Source organism: Ahaetulla prasina, chromosome 1 (genome assembly GCF_028640845.1).
Source record: "Ahaetulla prasina isolate Xishuangbanna chromosome 1, ASM2864084v1, whole genome shotgun sequence".
In the NCBI taxonomy this organism is placed as follows: domain Eukaryota; kingdom Metazoa; phylum Chordata; class Lepidosauria; order Squamata; family Colubridae; genus Ahaetulla; species Ahaetulla prasina.
Window position 1 is genome coordinate 92,748,721 of NC_080539.1, and position 19,884 is coordinate 92,768,604.

Sequence of the window (19,884 nt, forward strand, 5' to 3'; positions counted from 1 at the left end):
ACCTAAGACACTGTGATATAAAACCAGTATATCAGATATGACTCTGTTTTCTCCATGCTAATCCAAAATGGGACACAAACACTGTACCATTAGGCAGGTGCAATCCATGGCTCATGGGCCACATGTGGCCCTGGATAGCGAGTAAGGCAGCCTTACAAAATCATTAACTTTTAAATTATGTGATTTATAAATATTAACCGTATGCTATATACTTATGTGTGGCCTAAGACAATTCCTCTTCATTGAATGCAGCCCCGGTAAGCCAAAAGGTTGGATATACCATGCTATATACTATTAACAAGTATACAGTATATGTAATTAAAATAATGCAGCAAAAGAGCAATCTACAACTAAACTAAAAAATATCCTTACCAGTAGGTTGCTCCAAGTGCACGGTACAGGTAAGCCATAGTTGCTGATTATAAGTAGATACTGGTGGCGAACTTAAGGGAAACGACTTTGTCTACAACAAAATGGAAGCCAAAGGTGCAATCATGTGAAATCTTCCCACTAAAAATCATTCTATAATCTAGTCCACTTTTTAGCAGTATCTGTTAAATGTTAATAGTGCCCATGTTACCGGATTCAAGTTCGATGAAAATGTTTTCAGAAATACAAGGGCATGTATTAAAAATGCATCTCCAACAATTAAAAGCTTTATCCAAATGTAATTCATTGAAAGAAAAATGTGTCATTCATGTAATTCATGGAGCACAGTGGTCAATGGGTGGTTAAGATGCTGGGTTGGAGGTTAGCCAGCACGCGTTCAAGATCCGAGTGGTGCTTTGGGGCAGGGTTGAGCTCGGGGTGGGATTCAGCAGGTTTGAACCAGTTCGGGTAAACTGGTTATGATTTTGCGCAGTTCAGAGAACTGGTAAAATCGACCACTGGCTGGATCCACCCACCCAGCAGCTGTGTCCCATCCGGAAAGTGCGCACCACAGAGAAGCAGCAGCCATGTTGAATGCTGTTTCTCTGTGCCACAGTGGTTTCTGAATTGGACTTAGAGGAAAGCAGCGGCTCACAGCTGCTAAATTGCACAAGAGACACTCTCTCTCCCAGCAAGAGCAGCATCAGAGAGAAGCAGCCACTGCCCCGGGGAACAGAGATGGAGTGGAACAGGCTTGGTTGACCCTCGCCACGTGGCAGAAGCCACGTATGTGCAGAAGCCACACGCGCACACATGCGCACGCACTCACATTTTTGGCGAACCAGTTGTTAAATGGGTTGAATCCCACCACTGGTTGAGCTCCCTTCCTTTGCTCCAGCTCCTGCCAGGGACGTGAAAGGAGGCTCTTACTGGATGTCCCCCAGGCAATGATGTTGTCACTGGCTAATCCTTTCAACCCAGAAGCCCCGAGCACTTCTCACACAATGTTAAGAGTTTCATTGTTTTGCCCTTAGACATAAAACATATTCTGGTCCCTAAGAAATCTTAAAAATCTGCATTACATTAAGACAAAGGGGTTCACGGTTTACAGGTAGTCCTTGGCTTATGATCGTGAGACCAGAATTTCCATGGCTAAGCAAGGCGGTTAAATCACACCTAATTTTACAAACTTTTTTGCCATGGTTGTGAAGCCAATCACTGCAGTTGAATGAGCCATGCAGTCATTAAGTGAATCCGGCTTCCCCCATTGACTTTGCTTGTCAGAAGCCAGCTGGAAAGATCTCCAATGGCAATCACATGACCCTGGGACGCCACAACTGTCATAAATATATGCCAGTTGCCAAGCAACCGAATTTTGATCACAAGGTCATGGGGATGCAGTGACCATCATTAAGTGGAAGGAATGGTTGTCACTTTTTTCAGTGCTGTTATAACTTTGAGTGGTCACAAAATGGATGGTGGTAAGTAGAGGACTATCTGTATTTGGTATGTAAGTAGGAACAAGGTACCGTATTTTTCGGAGTATAAGACGCACCAGAGTATAAGACGCACCTTAGTTTTTGGGGAGGAAAATAAGAAAAAAGCTGATTGGCAGGTGGATCAGCCTCCCGGAATACCCTCAATCAGCTGTTCCCAGAGGTGAATTTTAGCAACAGGTTCCTTGGTTGTGAGCTCTGTGCCTTGCTTTTTTTGGCTTTTTTTTCTGCCTCTGAAACTCAGTTTCAGAAAAAAACCTTTTTCTTCCTCTGAAAGCCTCCGAAACGGAGCTTCTGAAAAGCCTCTGAAGCTCTGTTTGGAGGTTTCTTTTCTGAAGCTCCGTTTGGGGCTTTTTTTCCTGAAGCTCCATTTCTGATGCTTTTTTCAGCCTCTGAAACCTCCATTTGAGAAGCTGGGCGGGGCTACATTCAGAGAATAAGCCACATCCAGATTTTCACCCTCTTTTTGGGGGGGGAAAGGTGCGTCTTATATGTTGTGTCCCACTCCTCCGCTGACGGCCGGGTCAGGGAAATCCGAATCAGGCGTGCCTCTGCAGCTCTGCCAAAGTCCTAGCAAAGTCCTCAAGGCAGGCAGGAGACCAGAAAGTGACTTCAGCAAGATATGTTTAGACTTTGCCTGATTCAGAGACTGCCAGAAAGCAGATCCTTTATATAGGCCATGGGGTGTGGCTCCATGACTCAGCACTTATCCAGGCCTGCCCCTCCCTTCCTTCTGACGCCGCCGCCTATCAATTCCTCTGAAGCGAGGGTCACTCCAATCGGCAGCTGTTGGTAATTGACCTTCCTCAGGCTCACATGCTGTAGAGGAGGGGGAGGGGTCTAGTTGCTCCGTTTGCCTGGGCATGGAGCCAGAGCTGGGGGCTGGAGATACTTGCTCTTCTTCAGCCTGTCTTGGCATGGAGCCAGGGCTGGGGCCGGGAGATGCCCCCTCCTCAGCCTGTCTGGGCATGGAGCCAGGGCTGGGGCTGGGAGGCATGCTAGGACATTCTTCAGCGTTCGGAAGCAGATAAGCAGACCCCGGCTGTGGTGAGATTGGGCGAGACACAACATTATACTCCGAAAAATATGGTAACTGGTGTTACCTTGAATTACAGCCTGGGTGTCAGTAGGAATAGAGTTGACCTTTGCTACTGAACCACAGAATGGTTGCGCAAGCCGTAGCCTCAAGATAAGCCCAATGCCATAGTTAATATTCTTCTGAATATAGGAAATTGTTGGAATGATAGCTTTTTATCTACTGTTATTTGTATACAGGTTAAAAATTGCCTATAAAGTCAGAATACATCAAATCCAAAACCAAGGACAACAAGACTTACCTTTGAACCATTATTTATCGGAGGTATTTCTGATATGCATTCTATGACTCTGGGACCTGAATGAGACATAAAGGCACAGAACGTAATCTTTGAATGGCTGTGGAACTCTGGGAGTTGAAGTCCACACCACTTAAAGCTGATGAATTCAGAAACATTGCTGTAAAACTATCAAATGTTTGTTTTTTTAAAAAAAAAAAACCCCATCAAATGTTTTTTGAAACACATCATTCAGATAAGACTATGGAAGATATTGTGTAAAATTGCAAGACAATTGGATCTACTTCCTGTGAAAGCAAGACAGATTCTCCAGCTCCTGAAAAACCTGTCTTCCTCACCAAAGGAGAGAATTTTGCAACACCCTTTAAAAGCAAACAGTGTGTATCAGTCACTTAGGCTCAAGTCAGTAAATCCCTCTGCCTGGCTAATTGTGTAAGAGGAAAGCATCTGCATCAGCATCTACTACCCCAGGATAACAAAGGTCAGGTTCATTCTTCCAACGTGACATCAAAGATCACATATGTGACCCTGGAGGTCAACTGTATTGAAGGGTTTCATCAGCAAACTGCAGAGGAACCCTGCATGCCTTACGTGTATTTAGGGTGTGAGCAGCCTATATTTAAATACAGGTAGTCCTCGACTTACAACAACTGAGCCCAAAATTTCTGTTGTTAAGTGAAATATTTGTTAAGTGAGCTTTAGCCCAAAGATGCTTTTTTTTTCAAGAGGCAACTGGACTTTCTGGTTTTTCTTTGAAGATGTTTCGCTTCTCATCCAAGAAGCTTCTTCAGGACTTCGCTTTCAGAAGACAGCTGAGAGGGTCACAAATGGCATGACCCCAGAGGCTGCAACGGTTGTAAATACATGCCAGTTGCCAAGTGCCTGACGTTACTCACGTGACACAACTGTTGTAAGAATGAGGATTGGTCACTAGTCACTTTTTTCAGTGATGTCGTAACTTTAAACGGTCACTAAATGAATGATCGTATGGAGTGCAAATTCAAGAGGGTCATGGGCAGTAGTGGGTTCCACTTACCTTCGCTACCGATTCGGAACAGTTAGTGCACATACGGTGCTTCTGCATATGCAGAGAGCGTCTGTGATGAGGTCCGGGCGGGTGGGCGGAGCCTCCCGCCGCCACTACTGGTTCTCCCAAAGCGGGGCGAACTGGTAGAAACCCACCACTGCTCACGGGTGACTTTGTTTCTTGAAGGTCACCAACTATCACTATTCTTAAAACATGAGTATCTTTCAGTACAAGTAGTCCTTGACTTACAACTATTCATTTAGCAGCCATTCAACGTTACAATGGCACTGAAAAAAGTCACTGGTGACTGTTTTTCACTTACAACCATTGCAGCATCCCCATGGTCACATGATCAGAATTTGGACACTTGACAATTGGCTCAAACTTATGACGGTTGCAGTGTCCCAGGGTCATGTGATCCCCTTTTGTGACCCTCTGACAAGCAAAATTAATGGGAAAGCCAGATTCGCTTAACAACTGTGTCACTAACCTAGGAACTGCAGTGATTCACTTAACAACTGTGGCAAGAAAAGTTGTAAAATGGGGGAAAACTCACTTAAGTGTCTTGCTTAGCAATGGAAATTTTGAGCTCAATCGTGGTCACAAGTCAAGGATGGTCTGTAATGCCTAAAATTCATTTCTCCTTTTTGTATCAAGATACAAATAAGGAATATCTTCAGTGGTTTCACTGTTATAGTAACATAATCACAAATGTAGCCAAGAAACATAAGAAGAAGCAAGAAAAAAAAATCTAGAAAAAAAGGTGAAAATCTTACCTGCAATGCCTATTAAGACTGTCAAGCCAAAACAAATGAAGAATACTACAAAAACCAAAACAAAATGGCGCTTGGACAGAGTATACAATCGCATTGGAGCGAGTCTGTAAACAAGGAGAGAAAAATTAAGCTGTAAGTAAACATCCAGCAGCAACTTTATGTTATTGGAAGTGGGAGTGCTTTTTTCTTCCAGATAACCAATTCCAAAATTAAACAATAGAATTTCTGTCTAATGTACATGGCCATTAATTCATTATTTTTGAAGGGGGTGTTTTTTGGACATCACTTTGGAAGGGTTTGTATTAAACAGTAGCATATTCTTATCAAATGTATAAGTCAACCTTCAGAAATGTATGTGTACTTTATTCCTTTATTTACATAAAGCAGGCTATGTCTTCATGGTAAGTGCTACATTTGATCCAATTTGTGACCTTATCGTTGTCCCTGTGCATAATCAGAAAATGATACCCTGATGTTCTTGAAGTAATCAGAAAAAAACACAAAACAGTAGAAACACACAAACACTTCTATTTCTGTATTTCTTTTATAATGTGCTGATGTTCACATGAAGAGAAATTTAGAAGGAATGTTGAATGTTCCTAGATCTCTTCGCTTATTATGCCTTCAGATGCTTCAGTAAAAAGCAAAAAGACTCGGCTTTCATTATAATGGCTAGTTCTTGCATGATAGTGTAATGTAGCCAACATTTAGAACAGGGGTCTCCAATCTTAGTAACTTTAAGACTTGTGGACTTCAACTCTCAGAATTCTTCAGCCAGCTTTGCTGGCTGAGGGATTCTGGGAGTTGAAGTCCACAAGTCTCAAAGTTTCCAAGGTTGGAGACCCCTGATTTAGAACAATTTTATATCTAATCTTGCCTATCCCCAACATTAACATGGCTTTGGGATCAAGAAGTAACAATGTTTCATTCTGCATACAAATACAATACAAAAAAGGACATCAACATTCAGTATGTCTCAATCCACACTTTTTAAAAGCATCCACAATTTTAATAAAGACATAAACACAGCTGCTCGCAGATTAAGTCCCTTCCTCCTACCTCAGCAACAGAGAGAGAGGAAGAGATCTTTCCTGGGGCCTTGTTTCTAAAATTAAAGTTGACACACCTCATAACTCCCAGTGAAATTACATCTATTGACTTGGCAGCTCTTATCCCAATTATAAATCAACAAATTACAGACACTTTTACATAAGACAAGCTATTGCTTTCTGATTATTTTATTATATAAATTCCGTCTTATCAGTGACAGATTAAGCTATGGCTCCATTCAAATACTATAGGGAAATCAAAAACATCAGCTAAATCAACTTTTTTTCAACCTGGTGCTCTCCAAAGGTGTACTATATAGATCAGGGGTCTCCAACCTTGGTCCCTTTAAGACTTGAGGACTTCAACTCCCAGAGTTCCACAGCCAGCTAGCTGAGGGACTCTGGGAGTTGAAGTCCACAAGTCTTAAAGGGACCAAGGTTGGAGACCCCTGATATAGATCAGCATTTTTTTCAACGTCAGTCACTTTAAGATGAGTGGACTTCAACTCCCAGAACTCCCCAACCAGCATGAGGGATTCTGGGAGTTGAAGTCCACACATCATAAAGTTGCTGAAGTTGAGAAAACACGGCTCCGAGCAATCGATTAGGATTGCCCAGCAATCTGGACAGCATCACAAAGGAGGGAAGACTGGACCGGAGCTACCAAACTGCTCTTAACGCCCCTCAGTCTGAGCCTTAATTTCCTCCTTAAAGTAGGAACCAGCCACGAAATCCAGCCGGTGTGTTCCAACGTAACCGGAGCACATCAGGCTGGGAAAGTTGCTAAGCGAGAGCCACGCACCGTTGCGGACCCATCTGCAAACTCCCCTCTTTCCTTTCCTCGACTACATCCCGCTTCCCCGGCGCTTCCCAGGGAAACCCCTCGCCACCCACCCACCCCCGTTGCGTTCTCAAGCGCAGCCCCTCCTCAACTTACAGCTCCATGTCCAGGCTGCACATGCGCACCAAGGCACCTTCACCTTGCCAGCATCTCGCCTGCAGCCGAGGAGCCGCTCCACTGCCACCTGTCCCGGTGGCGGCACCGCCCGCCAGCCGCTCCTACCATTTCCGCGTGCGTCACCCGGCTGAGGGGACAGGGCGAGGAGAGCCCCGCCCAGCCGCTCTTTGGGAGGAAGGGAGGGGGGGGAGCAGCTACGCGCTGCCAGGAAAGATTTTCATCGCTGTCCCAGCCGGCAATAGGAAAACCTCTTAAGGAGGGACGAGGGCGGGAAGAATGGCTGAGCCTCCTCGTTTCCGAGGCTCCTCCCGCTTCTTTGCCTTTAAAAAGATAAAACATCTCCCTCAAGTTGGCGGCTGATGTTCCTTCAGTTATTCTGAAAGAAGTTATTCTAACTCTAAGTCTTCCTTGAAAATCGCAGACTTCACACACTAAATCCAAAATAAATGAGCCAGAATAACAGCATAACGGAGTTGGGAGGGTCGTTGGAGGTCTTCTAGTCCAGGGGTCGGCAACCTTAAACACTCAAAGAGCCATTTGGACCTGTTTCCCACAGAAAAGAAAACACGTGGAGCCACAAAACCTTTCCCCGTGCCTGACTATTTCCTGAGAGGCCCCAGAACTAGCATATGTAGTTGAATTAAACGTTCTGTTTTCTTCTGAAATTTTTCTTTTCTTGGATTTATCCATGGTTGGTCTACCAGGGGTTGAAAAGCTCAATAAATCGCAAACTGGCGGGTATCACACATTGGTGGTTGTGATGCATATTTTGAGCGATGGAGCCGCAGCAGAGGGATGAAAGAGCCGCATGCGGCTCCAGAGCCGCAGGTTGCTGACCCCTGTTCTAGTCCAACCCCTCTGCTTAAGCAAGACCCTACACCATTCTGACAAATGGTTGTCCAGTCATTTCTTTAAAAAAAACCTCCAGTTTTTTAAAGCACCCACAACTTCGAGAGGCAAGCCATTCATTCCACTGGTTATTGTTCTTACTGTCAGTAAATTTCTCCTTAGTTCTAGGTTGCATCTCTTCACATTATCACCAGGCTCAAAGATAATTGATTGACTAATTTCATTGATTATATGCTATTAAGTAGGTGACGGATCTTAACCAGATATATTTTGTCCATGACACTCTGTACCCAACCTAGTCCTTCAAGCACTTTGAATGACACATCCATTTCTCCTGAGTCCATCCAACTTAGTGCAGGTCATCTTTTTTTTTGCCCCTTCCATCTTTCTCATCATTACAGTCTATTTCTCAAGAGAACTGAATTTTTGTAGGAAATGCCCAAAGAATGATAAACTGAGTGTGGCCATTTGTGCCTCTCTTTATTGTTTTGTCCTCTGACCCACTTGCCTGCTGTCTTGACTGTTTGTGGTATTCTTGGGGTTTTCCAACACCAAAACTTCAAAGCATTGATGCTTTTTCAAATTCCAACTTATGCTTCACAGGGGAAACAATTCCCTGCATGTTTCTGATCTTTGTAGCTATAGATACATCCCAGCATTTACTGTTGTCTCTAAGGTATTACAGTTTGCTTTGATTGCTTCTGTGTTTGTTTTATTTTTTGTTTCTTTATGTTAGTCTGTGACTGCAATAAAGATCATACTCATCTGAATAGCTTTTCCAAGGCCTTCTTGGCTATTCAGTCGGTCTTTATCCCAGTCCACTATTCCATCTTGTTTGAAGGCTTCCTCCATTGTTCTGCTGCCAAAGAAGTTCCCTATCAATAACCTCAATGATTACAGACCAGTGACACTCACCCCTGCAATGCTTTGAGAAATTGGTCTGTCGGCACATCACTTCTGGTCTTCCACATACATTTGATAAACACCATTTTGCATACAGAGCAAATATACCTACAGCCATCGCTCTTCACACTGCTCTGACCCATTTGGAACAGTGGGAGGGGGGGTATGTGAGGATGCTTTTCGTAGATTGTAGCTCTGCATTTAACACAATTCTTCCACATAGACTACTGTCCAGGGATGAAATCCAGCAGATTCTGACAGGTTCTGGAGAACTGGTAGCAGAAATTTTGAGCAGTTTGGAGAACCAGTAGTGGAAATTTTGAGTAGTTTGGAGAACTGGCAAATACCACCTCTGGCTGGCCCCAGAGTGGGTTGGGAATGGGGATTTTGCAGTATCCTTCCCCTGGAGTGGGGAGGGAATGGAGATTTTACAGTATCCATCCCCTGCCACGCCCACCAAGCCACGCCCACAGAACTGGTAGTAAAAAAAATTGGATTTCATCACTGCTACTGTTTAAACTTATGGATCTTTCTCATTCAATCTGCCTTTGGATTATGGATTTCCTGTCTGGCTGCTCTCAGAGGGTCAGATTAGGTAATCATATCTTTTCAGCCCCTATTCTTAACACTGGTACACCACATAGTTGCGTGTTGAGTCCCTTACTCTATACTTTTTATGTACATGTCTGCATTCCCATTCATGCATTTGCAGATGATACAACAGTGGTGGGACTCATCTCCAGGGGAGATGAGTCTGCCTATTGAGATGAGGTGAATCAGTTGCTTTCGTGGTGTGGAGACAATAACTAGGTCCTTTCTCCCATGTTTTCACTCCTGGTGATGTAATGGTAATGTAAATCAACTCTAAAGGAAAACTAAAACTACTGTTACTGAGATGGGCTATAATAACAGAGCCTTGCAATCCTGATTGTGTTGTATCTCCTCTCATTCTTGTACTTCATCCTGATAATATTCAGAAGTTTGAACTGCTTCTGAATATTATCAAAACTTAAAATATGGTTCAGGCTCTTTTGCCTAGGATATTGCATATCTTGCATATTTCCCTCAATGTCATCTTTCTTACTCTCTGCAATAGCTGCCAAAATAATTGATTTTGAATAAGCCAAAAGAAAGTAAATAGATTCTTTAGGGACTAGATGCCTTATCAGACTACTATTCTCAAAAGGTAAGATGCATACTTAGTTGAGGGGAGGCTGAGGTGCCATTTCCTTTTTTCATCTCAAGCACCACAAGCAGCAAAGTACTTGGGTGCATTTACATCCTTATAAAATATTACTATACTTTGGCCAACATTAATACTCAGCCAATACAGAAGTTCACTGTATTAACATTCTCAAGACTGAGCATTATTGGGGGGGGGGGGAGTTTCTTTCTTAAAAATAAGTGTGATCCTTTTTTAGGAAAAAAGATTGATCCATAGCACAATTAAATCTATATAAATAAATATATTTATAAATAAATGTAAAATTAAATTTTATTATACGGTAATAGACACTAAATTTTATTTTAAGATCTTATGATTAGGCATAAAAATAACTATTGATTCACTTGTAGTTAGTTCCCACCAAAATTATTGTTAATGCATTTGGTTATTAGAGATTTTGGCCAATGGGAGTGAAACTTTGTCTCCAAATCAAATATTCCTCCCTTGGATATCAGTGAGAGATCGAAGAGGAAGAGAGAACTTTTATCTCCATTATGACACTTTAGAAACTTTTGGATAAGGCTGGCTTCTGCAAGAGATACATTCTTAACTAAGACTGTGATCCTATATATATTAATTGAAACTGCTTACTGGGATACACTGTATGGCAGGTAGGTGGCCTGGGCAATTCTAATTTTCTGTATCATTTTCTGTCACATAATTTCTATGCACCTATTGGGGAGTTAAACCCCTAGCTTCAAGAATACACATTCCTTCAGAATAGGCAAGCACAGACAGAACTCCGGGGTTATCATCCAAACATTAGGTAAGAAACATATTTTTCAATCATCATCGGGGTTCAAGAAATCTAAGGAAGCCTTCCCCTTTTAGGAAATATTTTAAATCTTCAGTGAAAATAAATTAAGTCAGCTGGGAGAAATCAGAGCTTTTTCCTGACAGCCATTTTGTAATGAAAAGGAATTGTTTTCATGATTCTATAAGCCAAAGTAGGTTTTCTAAGATTGACATGCGGACCGCCATCTCCCACTCCCCCCACCCTGACCAAGATGGGAAGGCTGCCTAGAATGAGAAAAGCTCCCTGAGCATATGATCTCGCCTAAATCGCCCATTGATGCTTGAGAAGCTGGCTGATGTCACATAGTCAGTCCCCCTGGACCTTTAATGGAAAAGCTTTTTCCCACAGGCCCAACTGCTCAGGCACACAATCCTCTTAGGGAACATTAAAAAGCTCCTGCTCTCAACCTGGCCTTTACTAAACTGGTGTACCCCAAATGTGTTGGGATGGGTGGGATGCGGGGAGTTAGTGGCCCACCCATCTGACGCCCCAAAAGGAGGGAAGCTTCTTTTGCCTCCCTTTCAGGATGATTCAGGGATGCAGCTTGCCCAGCTCAGCCCCGTTCCCTCACCCTCTCCTCTTACCTGTAGTAACGATCATCCTTGTAAGGGGTGAGATCTTCTTTAATCTCCTTATAGGTCTCTTTGATCCTTTGGTAAATATGCTTGAGCTCGCCGCAGAGCGGGTTTTCAAAAGCGGGATAATCGGCCTCCATTCCGCACCCTGATATTAGAAAGCTCTCCTGCTCCAGCCCCTTGACGTCGGTCTCTTCCTTCGCTCAGCCATGAAGCCCCCTTATTCCTGTGCCCCACAAAGCTCTCCGGGCTGCCGATAGGCCCATCGAAGGCCACAGAGACGATCCGGGAAACTAGCGCTGGAATAAATCCGCCTCCCTCTGTGCTTCTCCCTCTGCCTCGGTCGCTCCTTCTCACAGAGCAGAGCGCCGCCCCTGGCGCGGAAAGGAGTTTCGTGGAAAGCCGAAGCTCGGTCTGCACTATCTGGGCGAAGAGGGACTTTTGAAAGGCAGACGAGTGGAAACAAGGCTGACAAAGGCCGCGATAACTGAACCGAGAAAATTATGCTAACCTTCCACTCTTTCTTTCAAGCCTTTGAAAGTCTTAGGATTCCCGAACTGGGCCGAATTATGGGGGAGGGAAATCAGCACCAAGGATAGCGCCTAGGAAGCCTGTCTCAATGCGGACGCAACGGACCTTCCTTGGGCGTTAAGGGGAGGACGCCCCTTGTTTGTCCTCCTTCCCCTCCCCCCCCCGCCATCCCTTGAAACACAGCCACACGAGAATTAACCTCCCATCGCAGCCTTTTCAGTCGGCTGTTGATGGTTTTGTGTTTGTTCTTCAGTCCTTGCTTGTTTTACCCAAACAAGCAAGGACTTGTTTTCTCCGTCGCCTACGACAAGATCTAAGTTTAACTCACAGAATCATCTATTGTAATGTTCTTCCTGTCAAAGACTACTTCAGCTTCAATTGCAATAATACTAGAGCAACCAATAGATTTAAATTTAATGTCAACCGCTTTAATCTAGATTGCAGAAAATATGACTTCTGTAACAGAATCATCAGTGCTTGGAATACTTTACCTGACTCTGTGGTCTCTTCTCATAATCCTAAAATCTTCAACCAAAAACTGTCTACTATTGACCTCATCCCATTCCTAAGGGGACCATAAGGGGCGTGCATAAGTGCACAAAACGTGCCTACCGTTCCTGTCCTATTGTTTTTCTTTTCTTCTTCCTATATACATATATGCTTATACCTCCTTATATTTACCCATATATGTGTTTATATATTATATAATCTTTTTGTATGATACCTACATATATTGTTATGACAAAATAAATAAATAAAAGAAAGAAAGAAAGAAAGAAAGAAAGAAAGAAAGAAAGAAAGAAAGAAAGAAAGAAAGAAAGAAAGAAAGAAAGAAAGAAATGTAGCTTGCGCTGTTACTGGGTTAGTGCCTTCCTGCAGTTTTCCAGAATTTAGCTGGAAAAGATTGCAACTCAGTTGCTGACTAGGATTGACAGGTTAAGTAGCTATGTGACTTTAAACTGGGCTCTTGGTAATTACCTGAGCTAAGAATCTCCCTCTCCACCCCTATCCAACAATAATTTATAACCTTTCCAAGGGGAGTGCTGTAATCTTGTTAGTAATCACCCACCTCTTGCTTATTGTCTTCCATCCTTCTACTTCCTTTAACCCACCAAACATAATTGGTTTTGGGTGTTTGTTTTTTTTAGATCTTCTCATATCTCATATCCAAAATATAGAAGCTTTTTCGGCTGATTATTGCTTCAAGGAAGTGTGTGGGTGCACTTTTAAGTCAGTCTGTTAACCGTCTGGACAAGTTGCTGCAGTGTTCTTAGCAAGATTTCTGAACTGGTTTGGCTTCACTTTAAATCATTTTGCTTTTTCATTGTCTACCTTGAATTAGCTCATCTTATGTGTTTCTCCCCCCCCCTTTTTAAAAAAAGACTTCCAGATCACATGACATGTCTCTACACCTGTATGGCTCTATCTTCTTTATAAGATAATAAGGAAACTTTTATTCCATAAGGAATTAGTGTCATGGCTCAATTGTTTTCACATTCACTTGCATTACTTCCACTAATATTTTACAATCTGTAGACCATAGAGTATGTATGCATTTTACAAGAAGTTACTTGCTCTTCAGCTGCTCTTCCCATACAACTCTAAACAGTTCAAAGGGTGTTTTATCTATAAATGCATATTTTGACAAATGGCCAGTTGTCTCTGGACTTTACTGTCTATTGGAGAGAGTTCCTGAATATGGTTCTGTTGCTCTAGAAACCCATTTGTAAAGGAATCCAATATAATTTTTCAGTATGGTTATTTCCTAACACATTTCTTTTTAATAAGATCATCTCTGTTACTCTTTAGTATCACTACCTTGGCTATATATTTTCCTGTAATTTACAATTTACATCATTTATTTTCTTAAAATCATTTTTGGTTCTCATATTTTGATGTTGTATTCATTGACATTTTAAAATGTCTTTTCTTGACATTTGTTGCTTGACATGGGAAGTGAGTGTTTTATAATTATATCTTGTGGGATCTTTCCACGAATCCCTGATTTCCTTTCGCATGTATACTGAATGTGCTATGTGGATCTTATTTTTGAGTGTTAATGCATTACAGGTCAGGTCTTGCTGGCGCATCTATTCTTTATTGATCTGAATTTCACCCATATATTTGACAGCTGTGATTCACAGTTTTTTCCACAATCTGCATCTTGCAGCGTTATATATGAATGGACTTCACTTTTTTATCTTCCATTTCCTATCACAGGTAGTTCTTGACTTACGACTGCCATAGAGCCCAAAATTTACACTGCTAAGCAAGACAGATGTTAAGTGAGTTTTGTCCCATTTTATGACCTTTCTTGCCACAGTTGTTAAGTGAATTTTTATTTATTTATTTATTTATTTCGATTTTTATACCGCCCTTCTCCCGGAGGACTCAGGGCGGTGTACAGCCAAGTAAAAATTCAATATATAAACATTAAAAAGAAGTTAAAAAGAAATATTATAATGTGGCCGAAATTTTAAAACCATTTAAAATCTTAAAACATAAATACCCCAATAAAATTTCAATCCAGTCCCGCTTGAATAAATAGGTGCGTTTTCAGCTCACGCCGAAAGGTCCGAAGATCAGGCAATTGACGTAAACCGGGGGGAAGTTCATTCCAGAGCGTAGGAGCTCCAACAGAGAAGGCCCTTCCCCTGGGGGCCGCCAGCCGACATTGCTTGGCGGACGGCACCCTGAGAAGGCCCTCTCTGTGTGAGCGTACGGGTCGGTGGGAGGCACAAGGTAACAGCAGGCGGTCCCGTAAGTACCCGGGTCCTAAGCCATGGAGCGCTTTAAAGGTGGTAACCAAAATCTTGAAGCGCTATAGTAACACAGTTGTTGGTAAATCTGGCTTTCTCATTGACTTTGCTTATCAGAAGGTTGCAAAAGTGGATCACAGGGCCTCGGGAACACGGCAACCATCATAAACACATGCCAGTTGCCATATGTCCAAATTTTGATCAAGTGACCATGGGGATGCTGCAACAGTCGTAAGTGTGAAAAAAAGGTCATGTCGGTTTTTCTGTGTTGTTATAATTTCAAATGGTCACTTAATGAATGGTTTGTCTAAGTCGAGGACTACCTGTACACAATTGATTTTTTCCCCACTGTTGTGAATCTGATGATGTACAGAGGTACAGCTCACTTGTTTTAAGGTCACCGAATGCTGCACAAATAACAGATTTTCACGCATATTCTCAGGGCTCTTAATTTCAGATGCAAATGTCCAAACACTTTTATTGTATATGTTCCTAACTGTATTGATTATATTCCTATTAAATTTTGCGCTGTAGCTTGTTTTAGAAATCTTTTGAGCATACCTTAATTAAAGGTGAAGTTACCATCTGTACTTTACAAGTAGTCCTCAACTTATGACCATCATTGAGCCCCAAATTTATGTTGCTAAGAAATTTGTTAAGTGAGCTTTGTCCCATTTTACGACTTTTCTCCTCACATTTGTTAAGTGAATCACTACAGTCAGTAAATGAGTAACATGGTTGTTAAGTGAATCAGGTGTCCCCATTGACTTTGCCTGTCAGAAGGTTGCAGGTGGTGATCACATAACCCCACGATACTGCAATTGTGATAAATATGAGTCAGTTGCATCCGAATGTAAATCACGTGAGTATGGGGAATGCTGCAATGGTCATAAGTGTGAAAATGGCCATAAGTCACTTTTTTCAGTGCTGCTGTAACTTCGGTTACTAAATGAATTGCTGTAAATCAAGGATTACCTGTAATCTATCTTATCTGTTTTATAATATTGCATAGCATTTATTTTTGTATTGCTTTAGTTGTGTGTTTTTTTTACAGATGTTCCTAACTGCCATCTTTTCAATGTGAGCTGCCAGGCATCTTTGATAGATTGCATTGGCATAGAAACGTTGGAGTTTAATTATAACAAAACTTAGTTAGAAAGAAAATCTGCTACAAAAATTATTTTTTTCCTTAGAATGGTTTCTAGAAGTTTTACTGCTGACAAGTCCTGCAAGAAATGTTTGTTATTACTTACCAAGTTCTTTGAAATTGTAGCATTCTTAGATATGCTTGAATTATGCAACAGTTTGCCTCTTTTGAACAATGCCCAAAACATACATGTTTATTTGAACATGTTGAAATTTGGAAACAAGGAATCTCTTTGTCCAATTCCATCACAAATACTTTCACTTTTCATATTTATTATTTGGGTTTTTGCGATATTCTTATATTTAATTGAGGATTGGATTCTCTTCTGTATCTTATTTTTGGTGAGAAAATCAAATAATGTTTGCATTTATGCTAATGCTTTTTATATCACAATAGCAACATAAAACAATCCTTCACCTGCTATTAATTTTTTAGGAGTAGGTGTCAAGTTTCAATTCCTTGACATTAAACCTGATTTTAAAAGAAGGAATCTAGAACTAATATTGGCTTAGGAGCTAAGAATGCAGGGTTACAACTCTCTGTAGGAGAAGGAAACTGGCTGTTATCCAAAATTTGATTATGACGAATTATCATTATAAAATTTCTAGGTTGAAATTTTGCAGGAGTGTCATCATGTCTGACCAGTGCGGAGGTTAAAATGGGCCATGGAAGTCCATTAAGTCATTAGGAGTAATTAGCTGGTGTAAATATTCAAAATTTCCAATCCAATTTAAAGCATTGGAAGATGAAGATAAGCTGCTCAATAAGAGGCAAAACCACATCAGAGATTCTCTAGCTTGCAAAAAATTTAATAAGCAACACCTGGACAATTCTTACAGTTTCAAATCATCAAGGATATTAGGGCCACCAACCCAATCTCAATCATGTAGACAGTCAAAAGTTGGAACAAATCACATTATTGAAGGGAAACCACTTAATGCTTTCTAGGTATCTTCTCCACAATCTATTACACAGAGCACATAACAGGAGAGGCAAATCAGGGCACGGTTCATAATTACAATGAAAATCAGATCTGAATGGAAGATTTTTCAAAAAAATGAACCGATTATTTGAAAGGGCCATTTAAAAATATCATAGGTGCAGCAATCAGAGAAATGTATCAATTTCTGTGCAGAAATGAGAGTGTCAGGCAAGTTACGCATGTTTAGGAAACTTACATTATCTAAGCACATACTTTTGTAAAAACATGGAGGAAACTGAACCCCAGGATGAAGCAAAACAAAGAAAAAACCCACAAAACCCCTGTTCCAACACAACACAAAAAGAAATAAAGCAGATAAATTCAAAAACATTTATCAAAATAAAAGTACCTGAATTATGCATTTTTATTAACAAATGCATTTTTCAATAAAAAACACAGTGCCTCAACCAAACTATATCCCCATGCAATCCTGTAATACAAAAGTTGCATCTACAGCGAACAGTAAGTTTTTAAAATTCTTCACCACAAAGAAGAGGGGAAGAACAAAATCGGGGAGAGGGTGGACACAAAGTGGAGAGAGAGAGAGAGGATAATTTGAAGATCCTCCTAACTCTTCAATATATTTCAGTCAGGGGTCAGTTGCATATAATGTATTTGTTTAGAAAACCCAAACTGTATCTGTAACCTGTACCTGAATCAAATTCTATTCCCTCTGTATTCCTGTATTATTTGGAAATAGTATGCAATAAAGACCCACAACTGCAACATGGAAAGCTGTCATTAAAATTACCTGTTTTAATGGTTGTTTTTCCAATTGTATTTTGAAAAATATGACTTGAAAAATTCTTGTTATACCATTGAATTTCTAACTAGCTCTGTTGCTATAACAAGTAGGGACCATCAGCTGAATGATTTCACTGGCTGCTTCTTAATTTGAGTGCCCGTTGGATAGACGTTTTGCTACAAGAAGGAAAGATAATTGTAGTAGTACCGTGTTTCCCTGAAAATAAGAACCTGTCTTATGTTTGTTTTGAACCCTGAAATAAGCGCTTGGCCTTATTGCCATGCGCTCAAAAGCCCAATTGGGCTTATTATCAGGGGATGTCTTATTTTGGGGGAAACAGGGTACATTGGTCCTAAAGAGCTGGAAGGAACGGAAATGGTAACAACCATTTCTCTCGTCATCATATTCATTTCTCTCATAGGAGTCACCTAATACAAAAATAGAGACCAAATTGCCAACATACGCTGGATCGTGGAGAAAGCTAGGGAGTTCCAGAAAAACATCTACTTCTGCTTCATTGATTATGCTAAAGCCTTTGATTGTGTGGATCACAACAAATTGTGGCAAGTTCTCAAAGAGATGGGAGTACCAGACCATCTTATTTGTCTCTTGAGAAACCCATATGCAGGTCAAGAAGCAACAGTGAGAACTGGACACGGAATCACTGATTGGTTCAAAATTGAGAAAGGAGTTCGGCAAGGCTGTAAACTGTCGCCCTGCCTATTTAACTTATATGCAGAGCACATCATGAGAAAGGCAAGGCTAGATGAATCGCAAATTGGAATTAAGATTGCCAGGAAAAATATCAACAACTCAGGTATGCAGATGATACCACTCTAATGGCAGATAGTGAAGAGAAACTAAAGAGCCTTCTGATGTGGGTGAAGGAGGAGAGTGCAAAAGTTAGCTTGAAACTCAACATTAAGAAAACTAAGATCATGCCCTCTCAATTCCTGGCAAATAGATGGGGAAAAATGGAGGTGGTGATAGATTTTATTTTCCTGGGCTCCAAGATCACCTCAGATGGGGACTACAGCCAGGAAATTAAAAAACACTTGCTCCTGGGGAGGAACGTTATGGCAAATCTAGACAGCATACTGACATCATTCTGCCAACAAAAGTGCACAGTCAAGGCTATGGTTTCCCAATTGCAATGTATGGCTGTGAAAGTTGGACCATAAGAAAGGGGGGAAATCAAAGAATTGAGGCCTTTGAACTCTGGTGCTGGAGAAGACTCCTGCGAGTCCCTTGGACTGCAAGGCAATCAAACCAGTCAGTCCTAGAGGAGATCAACCCTGACTGCTCTTTAGAAGGCCAGATCCTGAAGATAAAACTGAAATACTTTGGCCACTTAATGAGAAAGAAGGACTCACTGGAGAAGAGCCTAACGCTGGGAATGATTGAGGGCAAAAAATGAACGGGATGGCAGAGAATGGCTGGATGAAGCCACTGAAGCAGTAGGCGTGAGCTTAAATGGTCTCCGAGGATGGTAGAGGACAGGAAGGCCTGGAGGAAAGTTGTCCATGGGGTTGCAATGGGTTGGACACGACTTCGCAACTAACAACAACATATACAAAAACTGATTCTGATGTTTTTTTCTTTCTTTCTTTAAATGTATAGATGCATATGAGAGCTGGGTTTTTTTTTTATATGTGCAACCAAACACTGTGAACAGGACAGACAAAATACTCTGCTGCTTCACTTGTCTATGATTACCTGCCATGCCATTAAAAAATTATTGGCCAACAACGGTCTGTATTTATATAAATAGTGAAAAAAATCTTGGTAAGAGAAAATGAGCAATGGCCAACCATGCAGGCATGTTACATTATACCTAAATTTCCCTAGATAATTGGCAAAGGTGACCACTGATTGCATGCTTGATAATTATCTCACTGCTGGAATGATTCAATCAAGCTTAAAGGCATTTTCCCCAAACTCCCAAAGAATATCTTGTATATGCAGGTCTTGATTATCAAAGAAGGAACAAGCAAGGGCAACACAGGTCTTCATGTATATCTTACTGGTGCAAGATATGAAGAGTACTTTCTCTGAAGGGGGCAGGGTTTATTTATTTTATACTTTATTTATGTGTATCCATCCTTTCTTATTCAAAATCCACATATACAGTAGTACAGTATAGGATTGTTATCTAGGCAAGATTTAATTCAGCAATGCTTAGATTTATTAATGTTTGTGTCAAGGGCCTTCAAAATGTACTGAGCCAGCTTGCTAGTCAATCCGATGAGAGGTTCTATTGCAACACTACCATAACTCATTACTGTAAATAAAATGACTCAAAATCACTAAAATTTGAGTAAAGTCTTGAATCCAGTGATGCATAGAACTACCAAAGTTGCTCA

The 19,884-nt window shown here is 41.2% G+C and overlaps 1 protein-coding gene across 1 annotated transcript in view; it reads right to left on the minus strand.

Annotated features, from left to right (window-relative positions):
- The window catches only part of TMEM181 (transmembrane protein 181), a 34,147-nt gene extending 22,604 nt beyond the window's left edge, over window positions 1-11,543 (minus strand). The window contains exons 1-4 of the mRNA XM_058168609.1: window positions 11,367-11,543; window positions 5,003-5,106; window positions 3,203-3,258; window positions 373-463 (exon numbers count right to left, since the gene is read on the minus strand). Coding sequence (XP_058024592.1) covers window positions 373-463; window positions 3,203-3,258; window positions 5,003-5,106; window positions 11,367-11,497 — 382 coding nt within the window. The 5' untranslated portion in view covers window positions 11,498-11,543. The remainder of the gene's footprint in view (window positions 1-372; window positions 464-3,202; window positions 3,259-5,002; window positions 5,107-11,366) is intronic.
- Window positions 11,544-19,884: the final 8,341 nt, after the last annotated feature.